At 46.7% G+C, this 20483-nt stretch overlaps 1 protein-coding gene and 1 pseudogene across 5 annotated transcripts in view; one reads left to right on the forward strand and one right to left on the reverse strand.

The window, feature by feature from the left end:
- Positions 1-567: 567 nt before the first annotated feature.
- On the reverse strand, positions 568-1235 carry LOC125352296 (annotated as a pseudogene).
- Positions 1236-17521: 16286 nt separating this feature from the next.
- Positions 17522-20483, forward strand: part of Cnot10 (CCR4-NOT transcription complex subunit 10) — a 50437-nt gene continuing 47475 nt past the window's right edge. For 3 of the 5 annotated variants that reach the window (XM_048348622.1, XM_048348623.1, XM_048348621.1), the window contains exon 1: positions 17522-17829. In XM_048348622.1, the coding sequence (XP_048204579.1) occupies positions 17808-17829 (22 nt within the window). In that variant the 5' untranslated portion in view covers positions 17522-17807. The remainder of the gene's footprint in view (positions 17830-20483) is intronic. The other 2 variants (XM_048348618.1, XM_048348620.1) reach the window with 1 other exon arrangement.

Raw genomic sequence — 20483 nt, forward strand, 5'->3', positions numbered from 1 at the left:
CCCGAAAATGCACGAGGGTATTATGATCAACTTGTATGGAACATCAGGGTCTCATCTAGGTCCCGGGTCAAATAGAGCCAAGTAAGATCGTCTAAACAAATTCACCAAACAGGTTCAGATAGTGTATCACATAAAATTTAAAATTTGAACAAAATAACATCTCTCCTCCTTTGGTCTCACACAGAAATTAAAGTCCCCAAATGCAAACAATGCCCTCTCCTGTCCCTTCTCCCGCCTATCATCGGTCCCAGCCAGGTCTGGCCCATCCACATTCCCAGTTGAAGTCTGGTCCCTTCTTCAGCAGTGCTGCATGGAGTCTTCCAGAAGTAACACAGCTCCTTCAGCACCTCCAGAGCTTATGAATCACACACAGATGCAAAGTTCCAGGGAGCTATCAGGTCACACAAGAAATATCAAAGCACCTCAGAATTTACAAACCACCACCAAAGCCCAGAACACACGTGACTTTGCTTGCAAGAGCTTACAATCCAGGCCCTAATCGTGCACAAGGCAGCGTTTTCCAAATAGAAGTTATTTCCCCAAACCAAACATCCAACCACTAGGACTCCTATTGAGGTCGTCAACCACAAACCATCGCAGAACGTAGTGTAAGTGAGAACAGAGTGCAGACAGAGAAAAGAGGGGAAAAAAAAACAAAAAACAAAGACAAAGGCTCTCTGGTTCCAGCTCTCTGGGTGCCGCCAGCCAATCTCCATCACGCGACCAGAATCCATTGGCTGGAAACCGCGCTTGGCCAGCTCACGATGACGCGCTTTTCTCTATCTGCCACACAAACGCCATGAGCATCTCGGCCATCTTCGCTGTCTCCTGCGCCTTCTCGTGGGCCTTGTTGCTGCGGCCCGGGCGCCGCCTTCGGCCGCGCCGGGGTGCAAGCGGTTCAGGGCGCGCTCCTGGGCAGCCCCCACCTGCGTCCGCGCGGGCACGAGCGCGCGCCCCGCCCCCCACAGCTTGCTGCGGGGCCGCGCACGCGGGCCAGCCTGGCCACGTCCTCGCGCATCTCACGGATGACGGGCAGCAGGAACTGCTGGAAGTCCTCCTCGGGCTCCAGCACCTCCACCTCCCCGGGCTCCGCCGGCTCCGCCACGTCCAGGGGCCTCATCTCCTCGCCGCTGCGAGATCGGGCCGCGCAGGCGACATCTGCGGGGCGCAGCACAGGGCGCGCAGCGCTCGGCCTCGGCTCCGGGGGGCTTCCGGGAAAACTTTTCCCCCCTCAGAAACTTTTCCCCCAAGACCAGACGCGGAGAGCAGCGACTCTGTGAAACTAATGTCTCCAATTAACCACAGAAAACCAGAAGTGGTGCTGTGGCTCAAATAGTAGAGCACTAACTCTGAGCTGAAGAGTTCAGGACAGTGTCCAGGCCCAGAGTTCAAGCACCATGACCGACAAAAAAAATTGTTATTACAAAGGAAATATACAAATGGATTACAATTACATAAGTCAGGCAAACAGTCCATTTCTTTTTTGACAGTGTCCCCCATCCCCTCGCTCTCTCCCAGGAATGTTATTTGTATAGTATCAAAGCATAACTGCAGGATGGATGAGGGATTCTTCCACTTTCCAGTTTCCACACAAAATCACAAGTCCTTCAAATCCACTCAGGAAAAACATTTGGGGTATCTCACAAAAGGACAGTCTCACAAAGTGCAAGTTTTAGCAAGGGTTTATTTTAGTGTAATAGGGTTAATGTAGGGTGGAATATAAGCACTTCCTGTTTCCTATGCAAGGTCTGGGGGCTAAAGACTCTACCTGGGAGCTGTTACCTACTACCTTTGTTCTTTCTGAGCTGGGGGAATACATGTGCTCACATCAGTCTAGTGACTCCTAATTCTTCCACAGTGAGGGTGAGGCCCATCCAAACACCTGTAATCCTCAGAAATTTTTCTTTTGGCCAGATATGCCTTTTGTTCTGTCTTTTCCCATCTAAGAATTGCCAGATTTTTTTTCCTTATATGTGTGTGTCAATACTGGGCCTTGAACTCACAGCCTAGGAGGTGTCCCTTAGCTTTTTGCTCAAGGCTAGTGCTTACCACTTGAGCCACAACTCCACTTCTAACTTTTTGCTGGTTAATTGGAGATAAGAGTCTCATAAACTTTCCTGCCCAGGCTGTCTTCGTTGATCCTCAGATCTCTGCCTCCTGCATAGCTAGGATTACAGGTATAAGCCAACTGAACCAGGTTTTATATCATAATTGTATGAGAGTTACAATTAGGCTTTCTTATCAAACTTGTTCTTAGCTGGGCACCAATGGCTCACACCTGTAATCCTACCTACTCAGGAGGCTGAGAACTGAAGATTGTGGTTTTAAACCAGCCAGGCAGACAAATCTAGCAAAAATCCAGAAATAGAGGTATGGCTCAAGTAGTAGAGTGCCAGCTGTCAGTGAAAAAGTCAAGTAAGAGCATAAGACCCTGACTGAATTCAAGCCCCCGTACTGGAAAAAAAAAAAAAAAAAAAAGTTTGTTAGATCTAGAAATCAGTGGGTAGGTCCATGTCTGTAAATCCTAGTTTCTCAGGCTGAGAAATTTAGAGTATTGTAGTTCAACACTAGCCCCAGCAAAAAGCCTGTGAGACTTTATTTCCAAAATAACCAGAGTGCAAAGGAAAGCAGGGTAGGAGATTTAGCTCAAGTGTTAGGGCATCAGCTGTGAGGAGGCAAGTGTGAGGCTCTGAGTTCAAACTCTGGTACCAGCAATTATAATAATAATAAGCCAGTGCAAAAATAAAAGGACCAGAAGGCTGGGAATGTGGCTTAGTGGTAGAGTGCTTGCCTTGCATATGAAGCCCTGGGTTCAATTCCTCAGCACCACATATATAGAAAAAGCCGGAAGTGGTGCTGTGGCTCAAGTGGCAGAATGCTATTCTTGAACATAAAGAAGCCAGGGACAGTGCTCAGGCCCTGAGTTCAAGCCACAGAACTGGCAAAAAACCAAAACCAACCAACCAAACAACAAAAGGACCAGAATTGTGAGTCAGCTTAACATGTACAAGGCTGTGAGTTTGGAGGTGAAGGTGTGGTTCAGTTGGTAGAGGACCAGCCAGTGAGAGAAAGCATCAGGTATTAAGTTTGAGTCCCAGTCTCGGATCTAAAAAAAAGAAAAAGAAATAATTAGTCTTGTAGTATTTAGAGGATTCTATATTCTTTACCTCACATATGGTGTATACACATGTACATCTGAGGGAAGCTGGGAGGAGGGCACAGAATGAGTGGAAAGTGGATTTTAAAAAATGCAGTAGAGGGGACCCAAAAACTGCAATGGACATTGATGAAGTGAACTAAGCAACTCAAGCTGGGGGGTGGAAGAAATGAGAGAAAAAGAAGGAACAGATTACACTAAGCAAAGGAAAGAAATTTATATGTCACCTGACCTGGAAGGAATTGTTACTATTCATAGAGTTCATAAGCATTGTAGACTAGAAAGATGATGTCCATCATTGGGATGGTTTAAAAAAATGATGAAAGCAAGGGGGGGCTGGGGGAGGGAAGGTGGGAGAACAATGAGGAAGGGGGTAACAAGTATGACAAAAAATGTATTCACTACCTTATAACCCCTCTGTACATCATCTTGACAATAAATAAATCATGTATGACAACATGTTAGAAAAATAAAGAAAAAGTTCAAATCCCTCTGCTACTAAAGAGAAACTGGTAGGCTGATGAGGCATGATGATGTGTTGGGGACTGTTTTGGCCTTGGTGGAGGAAGGGCACCAAGAGAGAGACGCTGCCCTTCCCCCAGCCCTAGGACAGTGTGGGAGGGAGCCCCTCCCACCTTTCGGCCTCAACCAGAAAAGAAGCCCCCCGCCCCTCGGGAGGCGAACACGTGCATGCCACCATGATAGGGTTGTCCAGCCCACAAAGGAAGTTCCATGACACCACTTGAGGGGCAGCCCAGTCAGCCAATCAGTCAATCACCCCAAGTCCTTCTCCTTCTGCCTTTGTCATCGTAATAAATTTCTCTGGCCTGCCCTCTGGGGATTGAGACGCATCCCACCATCGCGGCATTTCCCTGATGCCTTCTCCCCCCCACCCCCACCCCACCCCCCGCACTCCTGGTAACATGTGAGGGGACTGGGGGGAGGGGAGGCTTCAGCAACCTTTCCTCAACTTAGCGCAAGTCCACAAGAGTACGCCTTGGCCTTCTGCCGGAGGAAGGCAAGGCCGAGTGCTCTTTCATAGATTTGGGGGTTCAAGCATTTTCCCCAGGAGATCGGGGAGAAAGGGATCCATCAGGTCCCGACATCTGGCGCCCAATGTGGGGCAGATCGCACGGCCGGGAATTTCACAATATCCCCACAGATTGCGCTAAGTGGGTTTTTAGAGGAGGGTCCTGCCCATCCAGATGGGGCAGAAGCATGGAGAGAAGGCAGGCATGGCATGGGCTCACGGGACGCGGCGCCAGAGAGAGTTGCCCCGTCGTGGCGATTTGGCGCCAGGCGGGGGAGGGAGCGGAGCGCACCTCCCGCGGAAACGTGGCAGTGGAGCAGTGGGGCAGGAGCACGAGGACGGCAGCCTCGGGCTGGGGTCGGTCCTGCTCTGCATGCCCCGGGCCAGACGGCTCGGCCCTGCAGTGGTGCTTGAGAAACAGCGGGAGGCCTAGGGCCCAAGAGCGGCAGCAGCGCGGGCGCTGAAGCGGTTTGGCGCCCGCGCCGGCTGTGGGCAGCGCTGAGCGGGGCTTCGAGAGTCCCGGGAGGCAGCACTGGAGGGAGTCGGGTCGCGGGCCGAGCACGGAGTACAGTCTGGGCTCCGCGCAGCCCAGGGTTTGCGAGCTGCGTGCACTGGGGCCCACGTGGCCTCGGGCAGCGGTGGCACTCCAGGTGCGTATGGCCACCTGGGCCGGCGCCCCCGTTGGGGTTCACAGGTGGCGGCATGCGCTGGGGCCTGCGTGGCCTCGGGCGGCGCCAGACATCTAGTGCAGAAGTCTTTGGGCAGCCGAGCGTGGCGGGCCAAGCACGGCGGAAGCGCGGTTCCGCCTCTTGAGAAGCCACGGCATGGCAGCAGCAGAGCTCTCAGGAGAGGGCTGCTTTTGGGCTGGGCTGAGGGTCTCGCAGCGGCTAGGAGGGGCCAGCAGCCTGCCTGCGGCCCCAGAGCGGTCTGTGAAAGGACCCCTGCTGCGTCTGCCTGTCATTTGCAGGCTTGAGGCTGCCGATGAAGTTAAAACAAAACAAAACAAAAAAAGGGGTTAATGTTAAGTTTTCTCTAGCTGGTCAATGCATGTGGTGGGCAATGGAGTCCTCCATCTTGAAGGTGGAGTCCCACCCATTCCCCCAGGTGAGGGGCGTGCCAGACTCCCCTGGGCTGGGCAGGGACTCAGACTTAACAAGCCTCCAGCGATTGTGCTACCGATGGGAGGGGCTAGCGCCACACTGTGCTTGCCTGCAAGTTTTCTCTCTGTGACAGACTATTGGCTGCAGGCAGGGTTAAAGCCAGGGAAAGCTTCAAATTGTAAACTAAAACAAAATATTAAAGAGGAAAACAAAGAGTTTTGATACGGTAATTGGTAATTTGATTGAACTTCCATGTTTACCAGTTCAAAGATACAAAAACAACTGGAGAAGTTTTTCTAAATGGATAAAAAGGTTTGCTTGTCTGCTGTGATTTAAAAAATTGTCACGTTGTGAATGGGTGACTAAACGAGGTTTCCTTTATGTTTTTTATCCAACCACATGCTTCTATTGTGGGCAAATTAATACCATTTGCCGCTGGAATTCCAGAAAACTTAAATGGCCAATCAAAGCAATTTTAAGAGCGCTCAGGTATTTTTGTGTGTGTGTGCGTGTGTGGTTGTTAGTAAGATTTAAAAGCAAGACAAATAGGTTTTCAGCCCAATGTTCGATGCAAACAAAGGTGTCTATGTAAAATTCCAAAAGGATTCAAATGTGCAACATGTGGTAAAAGTACAATGGTATAAAACCAGTGTGTTACTTTATATTCAGTGTGTTGAAAGTTAAGTGTGCATCTAGTCTTAACAACTCTTTGGCATAAATTAAGATTTTTACCTTCCCATTTTTCTCTCCTGTGTTCTCATAAACTCTCATGATCAAGGAATTGGGATTGCTTCATACAATTGTGACTATTAACCTCAACTTTCCTGACCCAGGATTCATATATTGCTTTATAGGATGCAGGTCGACGTATGTGCTAGCCGCATGGATGGTGGCAGCCCCTGGATACAGGAAACTGCCACCAGTCTGTTCCCAAACTGCCTGGTTTCACTACTAACGATCTTCTCCCAAGATTAGAGTTGGGTTCATAAATAGTCCTCTCCTGGGGCTGGGAATATGGCCTAGTGGCAAGAGTGCTTACCTCATATACATGAAGCCCTAGTTTTGATTCCTCAGCACCACATATATAGAAAAAAGCCGGAAGTGGCACTGTGGCTTAAGAGGTAGAGTGCTAGCCTTCAGCAAAACAAAGCCAGGGACAGTGCTCAGGCCCTGAGTCCAGTCCCAGGACTGGCAACAAAAACAAAACAAATAAACATAAATAGTCCTCTCCTAACAGCTACTCCAGGTTAAATCACCATAGTTATGTTAGTGGCCACAGAGGTAGCCAGGTGAAATTTGTGATTAAGAAAGTCTTTTCACCCTGCTTAAACCAGAAGGGCATCAGCCTACCAGAGCCAGGAATGCTGTGAAATTTTAAACACCCTAACCAATCTATATAGAAATTTTGCAGGCTACCCAGAGCGAGATGTGACAGTCTATCCAGAGATGCCACTGCAGCCTTGCCTAGATTTCTCCATCACATGGCATGGAGCCTGCTAATTTGGGGATGAGGGATGCAGCCACTGCCAGGACTGAGAATTTCACACTGCTTTAATCCTTTGCCCTTGGTTGTCATTTATCTGTGTTCTCTTTCACTTGCCAGTGAGATTAAATGGCGTGATTCAAGTTGATGACATATAAATCTCATGTTCCTTAAGTGTTATAGCAAAACCTTAACAAGCAGTTTTTCGTCAGTTCTCAATGAGTTACAAATGGATTATCTCTGTTGTTTTTCCTTGTTGCTCAATTGGAGATAAAAAAGGGCTTGTATGACTAAGAATCCCTGGATACAGTTCAAAGCCAGCCCGGGCAAAAGAAAAATCTCTCTAAAATCCCACCTCCCAGTTAAACAGCATAGAGCCAGATTGAGAGCTCAACTACAGAGAACCAGCAAAAGGCTGAAAGCAGCACCGTAACTCAAGTGGTAGAGCACTAGCCTTGAACAAAAGTGCTCAGGGACAGTGCTCAGGCCCCGAGTTCAAATACGGATGGGAAAATACAATTCCAGCAACAAATGCTTAAAGCCCTGGGACTTAGCCAGTCCAGGAGATGGGAAGGTGGAGTGGAGCGAGAGGACAATGGTGTCATATTATCCTAAAGGGAGCTCACCCTTTCAAAATGGATCAGAGCCGGGAAATCAAGAGAGATAATTCCTGTCCATTTTTTTCTTTGCTGCCAGTTGTATATATGTATATATATATTTATTTTTTGCCTCTGACTGGCTATGCCAAACCGTTTTTCTGTCACTAAACACTTCTTTCAGTCATTTCTCCTTACCTGTTCACTTTACAATTGGGTTTATGCTCCAAAAGGAACTTTTCCTGGCTTATGCCCAGGGTGTGTTCTACGTCATTCATGCCAACCAGCTCTGAGAACTTGTCAATACTTTGCCTGACCTTTTCAAAAGTCTCTTTTGACAGAATAACATCTCTTGCTGAGATCACCAATTGGGAATTTGCCGTTCATAGCCATCACCCTAACACAGACCTGAACCCCGGAGGCACCAGCCTTGGAAACTTCTGGGTATGCCCAAGATGCCAGAGGAAACCATAGCACTCTCTGGCCCCAGTGTCCATTCTCATGGTAATGATGGGAACTTTTGCCAGCCACACTGGACGGTGCCAGGCCCTTGATTACATCACCCCCTTGACAGCAGGAAGTAGCTACAGAAAAAGAGACCTCCACCCATACTCCCTGCCTGGTGGCCGCCGGTGTCATAATTTAAAAAAAACAAAAGAGGGGGGGTATTCCCCAGGATTAATTAAGGATAGCTATGCTTATGTTAATTATCAAGAAATTTTAAATCATCCCAAATCAGTGTGGGATGGAGTACTGTATATGTGTTTTTCCAGATCGGAAAATCAAACCCAGAGTACCCGCTCTGGAGAAATGTTTTCTTCTTGTTCTCTCCAGGAAAAGGAGGACCATGTTGGACTTCTGCTCTTCCATGGAAATATGGAAAGTAGGACTGCATACGGTAGGAGGCAACCAAGCTTCCTTTCCTTGTTTGCTTTCTAGATTCTTTCTTGAGCGTCTTATGGCTCAATGTTTTGCTGTGGCGATATTGCCCACAGCGTCGCACAAAAACTAAAGGAATTTTGCACCGTGCTTCTTCCTTTCCTCTCGCCCTGCTGCTAGACTTGGGGAGTCCTGTTGGAAAGAAAATAGGAGCTGAGGGTATTGACACTCACCCCAATGTTTTATGATAGAAAAGTTTTTTAAAAGTAAGCGCAAAGGTTTAGCACCTTGGCTTCAATGTTTGTATAAAAGAATGTTTTACTAATCACTTATGTTTGAGTTATCAGCTACTGTGAACTGCCAGGAATGCCAGAGTTTCAGCCTACTTCTACTTCACCACCAAAAGAGGGCTGATGTCTGCACCTTCCTGCACTTGGCAGAAACCAGCTGAGGATTCCGACTTCTGGACAAAGCCAGACGGATGGACCCTTACCTACCCTCACCCCAGTTTTGTGGAAGGGGCCCCACAGATCTTATGTCAGCATTTGCCCTATGCCCACACATGCCATGTATTTACAGCATCCCCTGCTCACTGAAAAAACAGAAAGGGGGAGATGTTGGGGACTGTTTTGGCCTTGGTGGAGGAAGGGCACCAAGAGCGAGACGCTGCCCTTCCCCCAGCCCTGGGACAGTGTGGGAGGGAGCCCCTCCCACCTTTTGGCCTCAACCAGAAAAGAAGCCCCCCACCCCTCAGGAGGCGAACATGTGCATGCCACCATGATAGGGTTGTCCAGCCCACAAAGGAAGTTCCATGACACCACTTGAGGGGTAGGCCAGTCAGCCAATCAGTCAGTCACCCCAAGTCCTTCCCCTTCCGCCTTTGTCATCGTAATAAATTTCTCTGGCCTGCCCTCTGGGGGCTGAGACGCATCCCACCATCGCAGCGTTTCCCTGATGCCTTCTCCCCCCCCACCCCCACCCCACCTCCCGCACTCCTGGTAACATGTGAGGGAACTGGGGGGAGGGGAGGCTTCAGCAACCTTTCCTCAACTTAGCGCAAGTCCACGAGAGTACGCCTTGGCCTTCTGCCAGAGGAAGGCAAGGCCGAGTGCTCTTTCATAGATTTGGGGGTTCAAGCATTTTCCCCAGGAGATCGGGGAGAAAGGGATCCATCAGATCCCGACAATGATGCACGCTTATAATCTCAGCACTTGGAAGGCAGAGGGAGAAGGAATATGAACTTGAGGTCAGCCCAGTCTACATATTAAGACTGTGCCTCCAAAAACAAAACAAACAATAACAACAAAAAGTAGGCTGTTTCTATACCTTGGCTATACAAATAATGAATATGAACAGGGTAGTACAGATACCTCTAGCTAGGCCTATTTCTTTTCCTTCAAGTATTTATCCAGCAGTAGGATTTCTGAGTCACAAGTTATTATAATTATTAATAAGCTAGGTACAGAAAGACAAATACAACACAAACTCTCTTCTTGATGTAATCTGAAAAAGTTGAACTTGTAGAAGTAAGAATAATAATGGTGGTTACCAGAGCCTGGGGACGGAAAAGCAGAAAGCAAGAGCACAGGGACAGGATGTGGGGAGAATTGAGTTAGTTTCCCAGGATTCATTGCAGCTGAATAACTTTCCAGCCGCTAGCAGTAGGGTTTATGAAATATGGTTCAATCACCAACAGAAGTTAAACAGTAACAAAGAGCCAAGAGCAATCAAAGTTACCCACAGGACAAGATGTCTTGATTTACTACCATCAGTGTTACCTGCTCTAAGTAGTGTGTCCTTAGCTCCTTGCACCACCCTAAGGCATAGGTTCTGTGGACCTTGTGTTTTTCCTTCTGTCTTACTGATAAATGAAAGGACAAAGATGTTATGTGCACTGACTGTTGGAGAAGTTCTAAAACTGAACCAATGCCACTGAGAAAGAGAAAATCGACATGCACATGAATAGTTTAAATAGAGGTAGGAGAGCCATTCTAGTCAAGTGTGGTGGTGCATGCCTAAAATCCCAGCACTTGAGAGGCTAAGCAGAAAGATTTGAGTAAAAACCAGCAGCCTGGGATACATAGTGAGAATCTGTCTCAGTCTCTCCTCATCCCAAGAAAGAGCCATTTCTTGAGAAGACTGACTGATTTACAAGAGAGATATTCAACTAGTACAGGGTGAAGAATAGAGAAGACCCCAGTCCGAGGCCTCTACAAGTACCTGCCTATATCACTCAGTGAAGATCTTTAAATTCATATCAAGATTTAATACACAACTTTCAACTTGACAATCTTTCCTTCCTTCCTTCCTTCCTTCCTTCCTTCCTTCCTTCCTTCCTTCCTTCCTTCCTTCCTTCCTTTCTTTCTTTGTTTCTTGTCAGTCATGAGGCTTGAATTCCGGGCCTGGGTGCTGTCCCTCCCTTGAGCTTTTTTGCTCAAGGCTAGCACTCTACCACTTTGAGCCACAGCTCAGTTTTCTGGGGGTTAACTGGAGGTAAGAGTCTCACGGACTTTCCTGCCCAAGCTGGCTTTGAATTGCTGCCCTCAGCCATTGGCCTCCTGAGTAACTAGGATTACAGGTGTAAGCCATCAGCACCCACTCAAAGGTGACACTCACTCTTGAGGGAGATAGTGATCTTGGTCATACCAGACTCAAAAAGAAATGTCTTTGAATGATGGTATAATTTATGAGATGGTGCCACCTAGTGGTCAATGCTAAAGTTGTGGGGGGGGTTGTTTTTTTTTTTTTTTTTTTTTTTTTTGGCGCCAGTCCTGGGCCTTGGACTCAGGGCCTGAGCTCTGTCCCTGGCTTCTTCCCGCTCAAGGCTAGCACTCTGCCACTTGAGCCACAGCGCCGCTTCTGGCCGTTTTCCGTATATGTGGTGCTGGGGAATCGAACCTAGGGCCTCGTGTATCCGAGGCAGGCACTCTTGCCACTAGGCCATATCCCCAGCCCCTGTTTTTTTGTTTTTGAAAGAATAAATTACTTTATTAAAAATCATTGAAAAAAACCATCATCTCATTCCTTCCAAGCCCCACCCCTAAAAGCTGTTTCCAATGAGTATATTTTAATCTGTTAATATAGACCCGAGAAAAGGTTTAAAATTAATTTGTCATAAAACATCCACTTTACTATTTATAGAAACAAAGGAGAAAGCCAAGTTAGTACAGGTGCTGTTAAATATGTATGGAATCACACAAGCCATGCATGAGAGTGGTATGCAGAAAACTGGGCACCATGAAGGACATTTGCAAGGTCAATGAAGAGGCTGAATGTCACTTTTAAGCAACAATTCCCACGCTGAATGTGAGGTATTGGCACAGGTGGCAACAGTAGCTGTGGACGCAAACAACAGAGAGTAAGGTGTAAAAGATTATTTAGATATGAACCTAGATGTCTGTAGTTAGGCCCTTGAGCTGATCTAAGGATCCTTTGAACAATTTTAGAAACCAGGGACACTGATTTTTTTCCCCAGGCCCACTGGTTTTTCTTTTCTTTTTTTTAGGTCCAAGACCAGGACTCAAACTGCACAATTTACTGTTTTTTGACTCTGTTCATTTCCTTCTGGATCCCTAAAGTAAGTCTGCAAAACATGGGTTTTTTTTTGTGTGTGTGTGTGTGTGTGTTTTTTGTTTTGTTTTTTTTGTCGTTCATAGGCTTTTTCAGCTCAAGCCTAGCACTCCGCCACTTTGAGACATAGCGCCACTTTCTGGTGGTTAATTGGAGTTAAGAGTCCCATGGACTTTTCTATATGAGCTACCACATCTGCACCCAATTCCATTTCTTTCTTTCTTCTTTTTTTTTTTTTTTTTGCCAGTCCTGGGCCTTGAACTCAGGGCCTGAGCACTGTCCCTGGCTTCCTTTTGCTCAAGGCTAGCACTCTGCCACTTGAGCCACAGCACCACTTCTGGCTGTTTTCTATTTATGTGGTGCTGGGGAATCGAACCCAGGGCTTCATGTATACGAGGCAAGCTCTCTTGCAACTAGGCCGTATTCCCAGCCCTCCATTTCTTTTTTGAGACTGGATCTTACTATGTAGCTCAAACTAGCCTGCTGCCCAGGCTGGCTTTGAGTTTGTGACTGTCCTGTTGAAAGCACTCTTGAGAAAGAAAACATAGATTACAAGGTGGCAGCAGCACTCTTCTCCCAGAACAGGGTAGTGGGAGTAACAATAGAAGAGCTCATCGAACTAAAGGCATGAGATCTTGTTTGGTCAGAGAATTGGGAGATACTGTTACAGTGATCCATATAGAGCTAAGTAGCCTAAAGGTTAGCATTTACAAAAAAAAAAATGGGTATTTTACTTGCAAAAGAATGAAAGTGCCTGAGCATGGTGGTGTCCACTTGAGAATCCATCACCTGGCAAGCTGAGGCAGAATGAATGCAAATTTGAGGCCAGCCTGGGCTACAAAGACTTGTTCTCAGAAAACCAAATGCTGGGTATATAGTTGAATGTTAGAGCAGTTGTCTACCCTGCTCAATCTAAGCACTGGATCTAAGCACTGAAAAAGGGGGAAAACAAGGTTAAAAGACAATGCACATATATGAGAAAATATTTACAAATCATTTATCTCATAAAAAATGGTATTTGGAATATATACCTTTATGACTCAACAATTATTTATTTATTTATTTATTTATTTGCCAGTCCTGGGCCTTGGACTCAGGGACTGAGCACGGTCCCTGGCTTCTTTTTGCTCAAGGCTAGCACTCTGCCACTTGAGCCACAGCGCCCCTTCTGCCCGTATTCCGTATAGGTGGTGCTGGGGAATCAAACCTAGGGCTTCATGTATGAGAGGCAAGCTCTCTTGCCACTAGGCCATATCCCCAGCCCCAACAATTTTTTTTTTAAAAGACAAATAGTGGGCTGGGAATGTGGCTTAGTGGTAGAGTGCTTGCCTAGCATGTAGGCATGAAGCCCTGGGTTCAATTCCTCAGCACCACATAAACAGAAAAAGCCAAAAGTAGTGCTGTGGCTCAAGTGGTAGAATGCTAGCCTTGAGCAAAAAGAAGCTAGGGACAGTGCTCAGGCCTTGAGTTCAAGCCCCAGGACTGGCAAAAAAAAAAAAAAAGACAAATAAGTACCAGTGACTCCTGTCTATAATCTTAGCTACTCAGGAGGCTGAAATCTAATGATTGAATTTTGAAGCTAGGCAGAAGAGTCTACAAGGATCAAATCTCCAATTAACCAGAAAAAATTCAGAAGTGGAGCAAAACCACTTCTTGGCTAGTAGAGTACCACCCAAGAGTAGAAAAAGCCAATGGGCCAGGCGCCAGTGGCTCACGCTTGTAATCCTAGCTTCTCAGGAGTCTGAGATCTGAGGATCACAGTTCAAAGCCAGCCTGGGCAGGAAAGTCCTTGAGATCTTATCTCCAATTAACCACAAGAAAACTAGAAGTGGCACTGTGGCTCAAAGTGGTAGAGTGCTAGCCTTGAGCTGGAGAGCTCAGGGACAGCACCCAGGCCCAGAGTTCAAGCCCCATGACTAACAAAAAAGAAAAAAGAAAAAGAAAGACAAAACCAATGGGAAGTGAGAGGTTCTTCTGAGTTCAAGCCCCAGTATCAGCCCAAACAAGCAAACAAACAAATTTTTATTTTGTTTATTTGTTATGTTTTTGTTGCCAGTCCTGGGACGTGGACTCAGAGCCTGAGCACTGTCCCTGGCTTCTTTTTGCTCAAGGCTAGCACTCTACCTCTTGAGCCACAGCGCCACTTCCGGTTTTTTTCTACATATGTGGTGCTGAGGAATCGAACCCAGGGCTTCATGTATACGAGGCGAGCACTTTACCACTAGGCCATATTCCCAGCCCCCAAACAAATTTTTAAAAAGACAAATAAGCCAAGTAAAAGTGTTTGCCAAAGAAAAATACACAAATGGTCAATAAGCATATGAATATAAGTTCATCATTAACTTTCACTTAAACTCATAATAAAAGCATAGTGAGGAAAGGCACTGGTGGGTCATGCTTGCAATCCACACTAAACAGGAAACTGAAATCTAGAGGATTGAGATTTGAAGCCAGAATGAACAGTGCAATTACTTGCAAATATTATTGCAATGTTGTTATTTCCAATAACAAGCTAAATGCTGGAATGGAGGTGTGATTCAAGTGGTAGAGTACCAGACTCAAATGACTGAAAACATTAAGTTCTGAGTTCAAACACTGAATGGCACACACACAACAACAACATTGAAATATATCACTTTAGGAGATATCAATATCTCTCTATATCTATATAGAAAGATAGCTATATCTATCTATTTAAGACTTAGATCTAAGACAGACAGATACAGATACTATGATAGCTATAAGGAAAAAGGCAATAATAAGCTTTGGTGAGGATATAGAGAAATCAGAACTCCATACACTGCTATGGGAAACATAAAGGATACAATCATTTTGGAAAACAATTTGGCAGTCCCTTGAAAAACTAAACCAGAGACAATTACTGATGGCTCATGCCTGTAATCCTAGTTACTCAGAAGGCTGAGATCTGAGGATCACTGGTTCAAAGCCAGCCTGGGCAGGAAAGTCTATGTGACCTTTTTTTGGTGGCTGAAGTGGTAAAGTGCTAGCCTTGAGTAAAAGAAGCTCCAGTACAGAGTTCAGGCCTTGATTTCAAGCCATAGGACCAGCACCAAAGCTGAAGCAGGAGTGACCATATGACCAAAACAGTTCTACTCTGGAGAAATGAAAACCATGTTCACACCAACACTTGTATATAGACATTCATAATAACATCGCTCACAATAGTACACAGTGGAAACAATACAAATCTCCATCATCTAATTAAGATGAAATGTGAAGAGTCAGGCATGGTGGCACCCAAAATTCTAGAAGCAGAGATACAAATTCAAGGCCAGTCAATGCTACATAGTAAGGCTAAAAACAAAAACAAATCTTTATTATACCATATTATTTGCTCATATAAAAAGGAATGAAGGGCTAGAAATGTGGCTTAGTGGTAGAGTGCTTGCCTAGTATATAAGAAGCCCTGGGTTCAATTCCTCAGTGCCACATAAACAGAAAAAGCCAGAAGTGGCATTGTGGCTCAAGTGGTAGAGTGCTAGCCTGGAGCACAGAGAGGCTCAGGGGCAGAGCCCAGGCCCTGAGTGCAAGCCCCAGGACCACTCCCCACCCCCCCAATAAAAAAGGAATGAAGCTGCTGGGTGCTGATGGCTCATGTGTGAAATGTAACTTTAGCTATTCAGGAGGCTGATATCTGAGGATCAAGGTTTGAACCAGAGTGGGCAGCAAATGCAAGACACTCCTATCTCCAGTTAACTAACTAAAACAAAAACAACAAAACAAACTGAAAAAGAAGGTGTGGCTCAAATGATAGGAAAAAATCATCTGTGACTGGAAAAGTACAGCAAGATCACAGGGACCTAAGTTCAAGCCCTAGTACCAAAATGCGGGGTGGGAGGGTGGGGGATATGAAGTACTGTGGCAAGACAAAAGACAGAAAGAAGGTAGGGGGAGGGGAAGGGAAGGAGGGAAAAGAAGAGAAAAATAAATGAAGGTGGACCTGTCAGTGGCTCATGCCTATAATCCTAGCTACTCTGGATGCTGAGAGCTGAGGATCATGATTCAAAGCCAGTCCAGGGAGAAAAGTCTGAGAGAGACTCTGTATCTCAACTTGACAAGCAAAACAACAGACTGGAAGCATGGGTCCAGTCGTGTTGATATTAGGTCAGTCTGACTGCAAAATTCTGCTTCTGTAAATGGCTTGCTTAACCCATTTGTGACTTGCTCTACCTCCTGCGTTAACCCCTTGCTACGTGACCACCTGCTGTAGAATGAATAGCTTCTACCTTTACAAACCCAGCCCTGCAGTGTGGCTCACTGCTGTCCTTTACCATCCCCATGGTGGAGAGCAGATGCTGTACACAGCTAAATAGACTCCTAGCCCTATTGACTGAATGCTGGTGACTTTGTTGTTGTGGGCCCGAGTCCTGGGTGGCCAGGATACTGCAGTAATCCTAGATACTCAGGAGGCTGAGATCTGATGACCAAGGTTCAAAGCCAGCCTGGGCAGAAAAGTCTGAGATTCTTATCTCCAATTAACCTCCAGGAACTAGAAGTGGAGTTGTGGCTCAAGTGGTAGAGCACCAGCCTTGAGCAAAAGAGCTCAGGGACAGCGCCAGGCCCTAAGTTCAAGTCCTAGGACCAGCAAAAAAAAAAGTTTCATAGACTTTCCAGCCCCATGTTGGCTTCAAACTGTATCTAGGGCAGGGGCAAGGGGTGTGGCCAGGTAGATTAGGATGTTACCTCAGGGAAAGAGGAGGTAACTGCCTCCAGGTCGGCAGGTTACCCAGGTAACGGTAACTGGGTGGAGACTTAATGAGGTGGGGGCATCTACATGGAGCCCTCAGGGAGAGGACCTAACACTGAGTAGCTAGGATTACAGGTGTGAGACGCGGTCACCAGGCTTCCCTGACAATTATGTGCCAAGTGCTGAGCCTGCACTCGTCCACGGAATTCCCCAACAGTGAAGGAGGTGGTGCTGGTGTCCACTTTAAAAAAAAAAAAAAAAAAAAAAACTTTAAAAAATTTTAGGAAGGCATAGGATATATAGAATACTGGCAAAGATGGTTCCTAAATTGTGATGGTCAAGTTATTAAAAGTCACTTGTAAGCACTCAGTTTGGTGCATCTTGATTAACTAAACACATTTCTCCTTTTCTCTTTCTGTTTAAGTCCCAGCTTTGCTTTTATTCCTCTCTTCTTAATTTGTTTTGGGCTGTGGTATTTTCTCCGAATTTTTCTTGGTTTTGATTATCTTAGATAGCTGGGAGGTCAACTCACTTTAGGCTTAAAGGTAAGACACAAGCCCGGGCTGGGCTGGCTTTTCTAACCGCGATCCTCAGGTCTCAGCCTCCTGAGTAGCTAGGGTTTCAGGCGTGAGCCACCCGCGCGCAGCCTGTGAAATTCTCCATTAATCACCCAAAAGCCAGAAGTGGAGCTGTGGACCAAGTAGAGAGCGCTAGCCTTGAGCAAAAAGCTCGAGGACAGCGCCTAGGATCCACACACAAGAAATAACACCAAATACAACAAGTGTGAGGAACCGAGAATCGCGGGCCCCAACTTCCGGCAGCCGCCCTTCTGACCAGCCAAATAGGCACCCCCGCCCATCCAGTCGAGCATAGGGAATAGGGAATCGGCACATCCGGCCGGACGCGCACACGCATTTCCGGGGGCGGGCGCGTGCAGACGCCGACGTGGGGCGGGGCCAGGCCTCAGTTCCCACGCCGGGCGGCGCTCGAGGCCAGTCCCGCCCCGGAAGTAGCTTCCCCCTGGACACCGTGGAGCGGAAGCTGTGTGTGGCCTGGACCTTGGCTCTTCTCTGGCAGGGACGCTGTAGCTGTTGCTAGACGACCGGTACTCTTCCCCGTCACTTCCTCAGCTCGCCATCGTCCCGCTCCTTAGGCCGGAACCGGGGGACCCGGAGCCGGGGTGGACTCTAAGGTGTCCGTGGAGGTCTCAGGATCCCGGCCAGCCCGGCGGCGGGAGTCAGGGCCACGCCACCTGCAGGGAAGAACCCGAGCCGCGGCGGGAAGATGGCTGCAGACAAACTTGCAGGTGGGGCGCTCGTCGTGGGGCAGGCGGTACCGGCGTGGACAGGCCCTTGGCGCGGAAGCGTGGGGCGGAGGGGCGGGCACCGGCGTGGACGGACCCTGGGCGCGGAGGGGCTGGGCACACCCACTAGGTTGGCTAGAAGTAGCTCAGTGCGAGTGATTGAGCGCTAGCCTTGAGCAAAAGTTGAGGGACAGCGACCAAACCCAGTGTTCCAGCCCCGGGATCGGCAAAAAAAAAGAAATATGCTTCAATGGGACTACTACTTTTTCTTTATACACTTTCAAGTTTCTGAAAGGAATCGTATTAACTTCCAGCTTTTTTTTATGTTCTATTCATTACTTGTAACTGCTGCCTTCTTACTAGGCAGTGTATGCACAGAATTTTATAATGTGTCTTTATCTGTCCAAAAGTAGAATCCACTGCTGAGAGTCATGAGACTTCTCACCCTTAAGCTTGACTTTTCTTTTACTGTGGCCTAAAGAACATGGCTGAGGGGCTGGCCTGTGGCTTAGTGGTAGAGTGTTTGCCTAGCATGCACAGAGCTCTGGGTTCTATTCCTTAGCACCACATAAACCGAAAAAGCCAGAAGTGGCTCTATGGCTCAAGAGGTAGAGTGCTAGAGCCTTGAACAAAAAGAAGCCAGGGACAGGCCCTGAGTACAAGCCCCAGACTGGCAAAAGAAAAAAAAAAAAGAACATGGCTGATCTTTGTGGTATTCAGAGCTTTTTGCCTCACGAACCTTAATACTCTTTAAAAAGCCGAAAGACTTCATTTCTATCCAAGCAAATGCCTTTAGAGTTCAAGAAAATGAGAAAATTAACTGAAAGTAAATCATTCCAGTACAGAAGGTTACCAATCCAAATCTGATTGAAGGAACACAAGCCAGGCTGCCAAAATACAGCTGCAAATGATGTTCAAGAAAAGGTTTTCCAAAGAAAAAAGGATTATGAATAGACCTAAAGAAATTAACGTTACTGCCACAAGTGTGATGGTACCTTCACAAATGAAAGTTTTGAATATTATTAGTGATAGTAGTTCTGGATCACTAAAGTCACCAGATAGCTGAGGTCAAAAAGTCTCACATGTGGTTTCTATCACCTAAAAGAAACTCAATTTATCAAAAGCCCACATAGAAATGCCTGGTTTCTCCATTAGTTGGTGGTAAAAAGAAAAGGAAACTAACATTATGTTTAGTATCTCTGTAAAGACAGGTCAGTGAAGTCTGATCTGAAGATATGACTGATTGCAGGACTTGTGCTCAGTTGCATCATTTTATCTTCTTGAAAGAGGGAAGTTTCGATCTTCACTAGTTACTGACATATGCCAGCCCTGGGCTTCTCAAAATTCTGAACACTAGTTCTGTTCACTAGAATATAGGTTTTTCTAAGCAGTTATCCAAATGCGCCATTAGCCAGCTGAGGTGGTATAAGCTACTTGGGAGGCGCCTCGGTGATATGAGGATAGCAGTTTGAGACCATACCAGGCTGAATAAGAGCTATGAATGTAGCTCAGTAGCCCTTCAAGAGCCTTCACCTCAGACAGTGGCTGAAGATGGTGGTGTATACCAGCTACAAGGGAAGTCCAAGGGCTTTGTTCATTATGCATCCCTGTCATCACCAGTGACATGGGAAAACGTACATAGGATTGCAGCCCAGCCTGTGGTCTGACTCCTGAAATCTTATGTCACTTTTGGACAGGCATTTAATAAAACTTTTTAAGTCTCTAAAAAGTTTTTTAAAAATACAATATCTTGGGGCTGGAAATATGGCCTGGTAGTAGAGTGCTTGCCTTTCATACATGAAGCCCTGGGTTCAATTCCTCAGCACCATCTATTTAGAAAAAGCCAGAAGTAGTGTTGTGGTTCAGGTGGTAGGGTGCTAGCCTTGAGCAAAAAGAAGCCAGGGACAGTGCTTAAGCCCTGAGTTCAAGTGCCAGGACTGGCAAAAAAAAAAAATAATATCTTTCTCGAGGTCATCTTTGTTCTTTGTCTTCCAGTTCTGCAGAGGTAACTGTTGAACATTTGATGTATATCCTCCCAGACTTTATTCCATACTTACTAAGGAACACATATATGGATATATGTTTTTTATAAAACATGGGATTGGCTTTTATGAAACTAATTTACCCCCCCCAAGCCCCCCCAAGGCCTGGGACTTGGGACTCAGGGCCTGAGCACTGTCCCTGGCTTCTTTTTGCTCAAGGCTAGCACTCTACCACTTGAGCCACAGCAACACTTTGGCTTTTTCTGTTTATGTGGTGCTGAGTAATGGAACCCATGGCTTCATGCATGCTAGGCAGGCACCACTCTGCCACTAGGCCACATTCCCAGCCCCCTAAAACTAATTTTAAAAGAAACATTGTCCTGAGCCAGGTGCCAATGGCTCACGCCTATAATCCTAGATATTCAGGAGGCTGAGATCTGAGAATCTCAGTTCAAAGCCAGCCGAGGCAGGAAATTCTTATCTCCATTTAACCTCCAGAAAACCAGAAGTGGTGCTGTGGCTCAAAGTGGTACAGTTCTAGCCTTGAGCTGAGTAGCTCAGGAACAGCACCCAGGCCCAGAGTTCAAACCCCATGACCAACAACAAAAGCTGGTACTGGGGCTTGAATTCAAGGACTCATTTATTCTCTCACTTAGCTTTTTCCATTCATAGTTG

The sequence above is a fragment of the Perognathus longimembris genome, chromosome 6, assembly GCF_023159225.1.
Source record: "Perognathus longimembris pacificus isolate PPM17 chromosome 6, ASM2315922v1, whole genome shotgun sequence".
Taxonomy (NCBI): Eukaryota; Metazoa; Chordata; class Mammalia; order Rodentia; family Heteromyidae; genus Perognathus; species Perognathus longimembris.